The sequence below is a fragment of the Anastrepha obliqua genome, chromosome 2 (assembly GCF_027943255.1).
Source record: "Anastrepha obliqua isolate idAnaObli1 chromosome 2, idAnaObli1_1.0, whole genome shotgun sequence".
NCBI lineage: Eukaryota > Metazoa > Arthropoda > Insecta > Diptera > Tephritidae > Anastrepha > Anastrepha obliqua.
The window spans coordinates 105683314-105692348 of NC_072893.1; the positions used below are offsets into that span (position 1 = coordinate 105683314).

Sequence of the window (9035 nt, forward strand, 5' to 3'; positions counted from 1 at the left end):
TATTTTTTGTGGGGTGCCGTTAAGGACAAATGCTATGCGAACCATCCAGAGACGATTGATGCTATAAAACACGAAATCGAAGTTGCCATTCATGAAATTGGAGCCCAAACAATCGAAAATGTGTTTAAAAATTGGGTTGATCGAATGGCCTACTATAAAGCCAGTCGTGGAACGATATTATTTTTCATTCATAAATGACAATGTTCAATCTTCAAAATAAGAAAAAAAGTTTGAAAAAATATTGATTCGTTTTTTTATAGCCGATTCAAAAAGGAAATTTTACATGGCCCACCCTATAGAATTATTATAAAGGAAATACCTGCGCTTCTTTTGAACTTTTTATAATTTTTTTTTTGCATCACATATATATAAAAAAAATTCATTTTTTTATGTTATTTTTTTTATCTTATTTTTCTAGGTTTACTTTTATTTAATTTTTTTTATTTCATTTAAATTCTATTGTTTTTTAATTTAAATTTAATTGTTTCGCTAACAATTTATCGGGTAAACATTTTTTTGTTTTTTTGTAATAATTTCGGCAGAATAAGTTGCTAAACAGAACAGCTTCATTGGTTCTCTGGAGATATCGGTAGTGAAAGTAATCAGAACGAATATGGGCTGATTAACTTGAAATTTCAAATGTATGTAGTTTTATTACAATTACAATCAGTGCAAATGGATTTTTTAATGAATTAATTTCTCTAGTCAACAATTTTGTGACGATATTTATTTTTATTAACTTTTTTTTTTAATAATGCAGTTTTTGCAAAAAATCAATGTAAAAAATCCATCGTACTTCTATGTGCCATACAAAGTACGTTCGCCTATTTTTTTCATATAAAAGGTGCTCGCTAGCATCATCAGGACAATTTTCTTCCCAAATTAATGCTATTTTGTAGCTACTTGCAATTGCACTTTGGTATACTAAAATTGAATGGGCCATACAACTACGTACCAGAAATTATTCTACGGATTTGGTTAAAATTGCGAAATTTTTGTGAAAATTTGTAGATCGGGTCGATTTAAAAATCACTCATTGCTCTGTGAAAATCGTATTCTAGGGATCAAAATAAGAAACTTTGCCGACGGAACCATACCTCTAAAACGAATTCTGATGTCCCCCAATTTGGGTCGAACGAAAAATCCCACTTTGATCCATTTAGAGTGCTCCAATCGAGTCCAAATGTATGACCGACCTCCACTAACTTTTGACGGCCGATCCACCCATGCCAGTGGCACACCCCCTGGAACTCCCCCGGGGGGTTCCCCATACAATCATTTCAAAATATCACCATTTTTGGCCTTTACATGAGAAAAGAAACTAAAAAGTTCGACCCAAATTGGGGGACATCAGAACTCGTTTTAGAGGTATGGTTCCTTCATCAAAGTTTCTTATTTTGATCCCTAGAATATGATTTTCACAGAGCAATGGTCGATTTTTTTGCCTCCCCACAAATCGACCCGGCCTACTGTTCACGATTACATGCGAAAGACTTGGCTTAAATGCAATATAAAAAAGAAAAAAAAAATTAATTAAAAAAATAATAATAAAAAGCATATAAATAAAAAAAATTTAAATTAAAAAAAAAAACATTTAAATAAAACAAATATAAATAAAAAAAATATAAATTTAAAAAATATTAATAAATTACATAAATTACGTGAGATAAGAAATGCTGGCAAAAATGAAATTGGAAGTGAAATAATAAAAATACGTGAATCTTACTGGCACTCATCGAGCGCACATTCATCGTATTTGTGAATTAACATTCATGTATTAAAGAAAAATATCTACAAAAAAGAGTGCTAGGGATAATGAAATTATGCAAAAGTTATACTCTTGCTATGGCTTGATTGAAAAGTTAAAGTCACAAATTTACTCTAAACAATTTCAATATATAATTTTTGCCTATAAAACCATTAACGGGTGTTTACAGAAGTCTTTTGTGTGATTTTCAATTAAATTGGCATTGGAAACCACGTACGAACTACGCCTGGATATTTATATCTCTATTGCAACCGTTGTTTTCTACTTGTTAATTGTCCTAACAGGTCGTTAAATATTTAGTTACATTTTTATAAGCACTTACATTGAAATATAATATAATAAACATTTTTTTCTTCATTTTTACACAGGCACATCTTTCAATAGCAGTGACTTAGCGCTTTTTACTCTCCAACTTTCGTTTTCTTTTTTTCGCATATTCGCTGCTTGCTTGCTTTGTTGGATTTTTTCATTATACTCGTACACAAATCCGCCCGACATGCGCGCGAGATACAATTTCACACAAATTTCATCACGAAGTTGGTAGCTATCAACGTGACCATCATCACAGTCTTCACTGTTATGTATTATCATATTTGCAAAACTGGAAAGTTGTCTGTCGGTTGCACTGAAAATATATCACCACTCCACTATGTGCCAGAAACCCCTCAAAAGTGGCGAACATTTACCGAAATCAAGATCTGAAATTGATCAGACTCTTTTATTATATATAAATAAAGATACATTAGGCCCACATTTCAAATAAATTTATTAAATATTTCATTGCTGGTAGAAATTTAAACTTTGAAATTTGTTGGAAGCAATGATCGGTTTTTTTTTGTTTTGCAAATTATCATATTTATTTATTTAATTTATTTAATGATTCGATCCTAACAGAGCAAAGGGTAAACCTTATAATTATTAGTGTAAGTCACAATAGGTTACAATTTTCATGATAAAATTTACAAAGACGTTTTAAGTTAGAAAGAAAACCAAATAATGTTAACATTACTAATAAATTACTTGTGAATCAAAATTATCTCTCTTAGTGCTAATATATTTCTGAAGTTCGCGTCTAAGTGTGTTCATGCTACTTATGTATAGATACTAAATTTTGGGGAAGAGAGTTCCGAAGTCGAGTCACATGCTCCAAGAACTGTGTTTCTAACGTTAGTTGTTTGTATCTGGCAGCGAGAAGCTTAGAGTTTCTCACTGACTTTGTGCCAGTTATTCTGAGGGTCGAGGTACTCAGGTACTTTCGCGAAGTCGATTTTATGCAAAAGTGAAAGGGATCTGAACTGAAGAAGTTTTTCTAAGGACATGCAGTAGATTGTGTCAGAAAGATGGGAAACATGGTCGCTTGCACTGATCCCGAACACATAACGAGTAAATATTATTGAGCTTATGTTAACACGCAAACGAGGGGTGCCTTTTATATGTCGGGATTAGAGAACAAAAACAAATTTTAATCATCGAAAATCACTTTATTGTTTTTCAAAATATTCTCCACGAAGATCTATACACTTTCGCATGCATTTGAACCAATTGTCGAAGCACTTTTGCCACTCTGAATGAGGTACCTCCAAAACATGCATTCTGAATGCCGCAACCGCTTCTTCAGGTGTCGAAAAACGTTGACCTCTCAGTTTGTTTTTTACGTACGGGAATAAAAAGAAGTCATTCGGTGCTAAGTCAGGACTATACGGCGGATGACCCATTAATTCGATGTTTTGGGTGCTCAAAAATGCAGTTGTTTGAGCCGATGTATGAGAGCTCGCATTGTCCTGGTGAAAAGTGATCCGTCTTTGGCGATTGGTTTTCCTAATTTCTTGGACGACAACTGGCAAACAAATGGTTGTGTACCACTCAGAATTTACTGTTCTGCGTTGTTCTAGTGGTACGGTTGCGACATGCCCAGTTTTTCCGAAAAAACAGGCGACCATTTGCTTGGAAGTGCTTCGTGCGCGAACAACTTTTGTTGGATTTGGCTCATCTTGAAACACCCATACAGTCGACTGCTGTTTACTTTCGGGCTCATACGCATAAATCCATGATTCATCACCTGTCACGATGTCCGATGTCATAGACGTGTTTCGAAGCCCCGCGATCGCGTTTTTTGAGCATTTCCTTCGACCAACCGACACGAGCCTTTTTTTTGAGCGATTGACAAATTGTGTGGGATCCAACGCGAACAAATTTTTTTGACAGTCAAATGTTTAGGCAATATTGAATGTATGCTGGTCCCACTAATGCCTAAGATTGTCTCAATCTCACGATAGGTCACATGACGATCTTGCAATATCAGTTCGCGCACAGCATCAATGGTTTTCGGAACAACAACTGATTGTGGACGACCTTCACGAAATTCGTCTTGGAGTGAACTACGACCACGATTGAATTCACCATACCATCGATAAACACTGGTCCTTGATGGAGCTTCATCGCCAAAAAATGAATTAAGTTTATCCATGCAATGTTGCTGAGTTACTCCACGTCGAAAGTTGTAAAAAATAATCGCACGAAAACGTTCACGATTTAATTCCATTTTTGGACCGAGATGAATCTTTTTACTGTAAACAACACAAATAGCGCTGGTATTTCAAAACGTTCTGAGTACGTAAAAGCCAAAAAATGTCAATGCTATACAGCTGTCAGTTGCCAGATTGCAACACCAGGGTTGCCAAATCCCGAAATATAAAAGGCACCCCTCGTATAATTGAATTTATAAAGTATCTTTTGGTAAAAAAGGTTGCCAGTTTTCAAAGTTCGAGAGATTTTAACCTTGAACTAATTCGTATGTTTACATGAATTTATGCGAAACTTATAATTCTTACAATTTTTAGTCCTATAAAAACTCCTAAATAGCCATTAACCTCTGTTTATCACGATGTTGACGTGACTTTAAGGTAATTTTCTTCTTTAGAGTGTAGACTGTAAGGAATTTGTGTCATCCCTTGCAACTTTTTAGATTCAAATCTAACATTTTATCCATAAACTGCTTACTTTGGCTGCGGTAACTAAAAATCTGAAGTCAATTTTGTTTGTCTTGCTACGCCTGCAGCTCACCTACAATAAATGTAGCTTGGAGGGTTCACCACGGAGAGATCACTGTGCCATTTTTGAAGACCTTTTTGTGGTACAAATAATATTTTTTACTAATTTTTATAGATTGTTTTTTTTTTTGTACTTTTCATAGCTTTTTTTTAATATTCCTGAATGTTTTTTTTCACTTTTATAGATTTTATTTTAAAATTTTGTATAAACTTTTTATAGTTTTTATATATATTTGAAAATTTTTTTAAATGTTTGTTTTTTTGTAAATAAAAATACCTCACTTACACAAATCAGTAGTTTTTTTTTTCAAAGTTATTCAATGTTTTCATACCGACATATAAATTGTTCTTTTTTTTAATTATTGCATATTGTTTTATCATTTACTGTGCCATTTTTGGAGCCGTTTTTATTTACAAATAATTATTTTTTTTATTTTTAATTTTTATAGATTGTTTTTTTGTAATTTTTGTTAATTTCTTTTTTAGTTTTAATAGATTCTGATTAATTAATGTTTGGATGATTGGATTGATGTTTTTTTTAAATGTTATCAATTTTTTTTGAAGATTGTTTTTTTTTACTTTATTTTTTATAGATTTTTTTTTTAGTTTTTATAGTTGATGTTTTAAATTTTTATAGACTGATTTTTTATTAAATTTTAATAAATTGTGATTGATTAATGTTTATGGATTTGTTTTTTATTTTTATAAATTTGTGTTAGTTTTTTCAGATTTCGTTTTTTAGTTTTATATACACATATATATATATTTTTTTTTTTGTTTAATTTTTATAGACTGTCTTTTTTTTAGTTATATAAATATTGTTTTAATTTTTTTTAATTTCAATAATTTTTAATTTCAATATGTTGTGTTTTTGTGCTTAATTTATATATTGTTTCGTATTTTTAATTTTGAAGAGGCTTTTTTAATTTCTATAGATTTTTTTCTTTGTAATTCTTAAAGGTTTTTTAATTTTTATAGTCTTTTTAGAGATACTTGTTTTGATTGTTTAATTTGTGTACAATTCTTTTAACAATAGTAAGCCTTATGAAAGTGATCGCTTAAGGAAAACCTGGACCGACAATTAATGACGACGCCAAGATCTTTGGATTGAAAAATTGAAAGATCTTTGCAAAGGATCAAGATTTTTGGTCCAAGTTATTGAGGGAGGCCAAGGTTCAACCCGGCTCGTTACGCCAACAATCATGGCGATGCAATTTTTAAATTTGTATATTTTCTAATTTTTATAAATCTTGGTGTTGTGTTTGTTTTTTATCTTAGAAAAAAAATTGTTTTTTTTCAATCTATTTTTTATATTTTTTTGTAGGTATTTTACGCATCGCCATCTATGTCGATAAGCTCAATATCATTTATTCATACATTTTTTGAAAACTTCACTGTAGATTCGTAGCTATAGGTCTGCGACTCATTCGCCTACAACAAGTGTAGTTTGGACCTCTTTATTTAAAAATTATTTTTTATTTTTATGTTTTTTTATTTTTTATAGTATTTTTTAAATATTTAAAAATTTTTTAATTATTATAAATACATTTTTTTATACTTTTTACTGTAACATTTTTTACTTTTTATATTTTTATGTTTTTATATTTTATAAATTTTTTTTTTAATTTTTATATATTATAAGTTTTTGTTTTTGTGTTAATTTTAGAAAACACTTTTTTATTTTCTTTTTTTAATGATATTCTTATAGGTGTTTTATGTATCGTCCCCTGTGCCGATAAGCTCAAAATCATTCCTTTATTAATTTTTTGAAAATCTACTTCAGATTCGTATTTGTAGGCCTTCAATGTGGTTAGCAGATTCCACCACGAAGAGGCTGTGGTACCATTTTTGGACTTTTTTTTACAAATTATGCATTGCTTTTAATCTTTATAGACGTTCCATATGTAATTTTTATAGCTTTAACCTGCGGCCCCGCTCGCATAGGAGTTGAGGGATTTAGGATATGTATATAAAAGAATTACAAACAATAATTTCATAGAAAATAATTTTTTATTAATAACCATAATAACCATTACAATACCCGGCATCCGTTGCTATGCCTCGTTGAATAAAAAAACCATTCAGAAAAATATCAAGCAAAAATATTTTTATTAATTTTCTATCTCAAACCGTTTTTGAACTTTGCATTTGGGTCATATTTGAACAGCTTATGTGGATTATGAAGTCTAGAGTGTGCTATAAATAGTGGGAAATAGGAAAAACTAAGATTTTTTAGATTAAATTTAAGCAAATATTCGATTATTAGTGACGAATGAAAGTGGTGGCACTGCCTGGGGGCTGTGGGAAGGGTGTTCCATCATAAAAACATGCCTATAACCTTCATTGGGTGAAAATATGAATGTATACAAAATTTTAACGTCATTTGGTGTTGTCGCTTCGTAGTGATGCGCGGACAACGTACAGACATTCACCTTTATAGTATAGATTTTTCTAATATTTATAAGCAATTTTTTGGTATATATTTTTTCTTTTATGCTTTTTAGTTTTATATTTTTATATTTTCTAATTTTTATAATATATTATAAATATTTGTTTGCTTATGGTTTAATTGTGTTTAATCTTAGAAAACAATTTTTTTATTTATTTTTTATTATTTTTGTGGGTATTTTATGTTAGGGGACGCTATGCTCAAAGTCATTAATTCATTCATTTTTTCATAACCCAACTTCAGATTAGTAGTCAACAATGCCAAATATGCCCCATATACGAAGTTGAATCAAAATCTGAGCATCATTTTTAAGTCAACCGGTAAATTAAGCCTGCAATTTTGAATTTTAAAAAATAAACTTCAGATTCCTAATCAACGAGCTCAAACCCCTTCTATGGAAAGTTTCATTAAAATCAATCAAATGGTTTGTTATTTTCGCCATTTTTGAGGAGCTTCTGCGTTTTTGTTGTTGTTTTAGTAGTGTATCAAGCCCTGCCTTTACAGTGTAGTTATCGGCTATCATCGTCTATCTCATCATCTATTTCTACGAGGTGAGTCCACAGGAAGAGAGATGTTAGGAGAGTGCGTTGGAGGAGGCACTTGAGCAGGTGATTAGTGTCGTGAAGTAAAATCATCGGTATTTCCGTTTGAAATTAGAAACCCTAGTCAGGTTATAGAAAAGTTTGAAGACGCTAAAATATCCCAACGACTAAAAAACAATTCACGCGATGTTGAGAATTTGCGGAGGAAGAAAAAAATAAAAATATTATTAAAATAATATAACATTAAGCAAAAAAATATTTTTTTTTCCTCGGCTCTCCTAGTGTTCATACATATTTACACTCAGTCTATTGAGTTTTCCAATTTCAATTCACTGTTTTAACATTCATTGTACTTCCTTATACCTACTTTTGAAAAATATCTTAGATTTGCACTTCTTTCTTCACACTTACCGATATTTCCAATCTAATTTGCTCTTGTGCAAGTACAACGACAACAGCGGCACATCCGAGATCTCCGTCTCTTGGCCGCCTGCTTCCAGCAGCAAAATACGCCAATGTGTCACTTCTGACAAACGCGAAGCTAACACACATCCCGCCGAGCCGCCACCCACAATGATGAAATCGTAGGCCAACGATACTTCTGGCACATTGAATGGCCTATTCTCCGGATCGAAGAGATCGTAATTGTAGTAGGCTATGGCAGCTACCAGAAAAGGCAGAATAGCCAATTTGCCCACACCAATCACGGTGGTGGCGATTTTGATAGCGCCTGCAATGGCAACACCCAACTTGGTGGCACCCACCGCAGCCGCACCTGCTGTGACGGCCGCTTTCGAGCCGGCGCTTGCCTTGAAGATGACACCGGCAGCAGCAGCGCCAAGACCAAGCACCATTGTGGATTTTTAAATAGAAATTATTGACAATTGACAAGGGAATTTATGTTTTTTTAAGTAGCACAAAACGATGATTGCGGCAATTTTTACACTGCGCATGCGCACGTACGTATTCTGCACCTTACAATTCGGTCACTTTTCACTCATCTAGACTCGTTTTATTAAAACTAATTTTACACTTTCTTTGATTTGTTATTTTCTTTACTTGCTCAACCAAACACAACTGTTATTTTTATTGTTGTCGTTACGACGGCGCGCAGGAGACATGTGACGTTCGACGACGAAGAATGTTGGAATTTTTTTGTATGCACACTTGAGAGATTTCTTTCACGTATGCGCATTTAAGGCATTTCTCCTGATCAACCGATGGCG

At 32.3% G+C, this 9035-nt stretch overlaps 1 protein-coding gene across 1 annotated transcript in view; it reads right to left on the minus strand.

Moving 5' to 3' along the window:
- The window catches only part of LOC129239069 (glucose dehydrogenase [FAD, quinone]), a 56110-nt gene extending 47447 nt beyond the window's left edge, over positions 1–8663 (minus strand). Inside the window, exon 1 of the mRNA XM_054874352.1 lies at positions 8221–8663. Within this exon, the coding sequence (XP_054730327.1) occupies positions 8221–8663 (443 nt within the window). The remainder of the gene's footprint in view (positions 1–8220) is intronic.
- Positions 8664–9035: the final 372 nt, after the last annotated feature.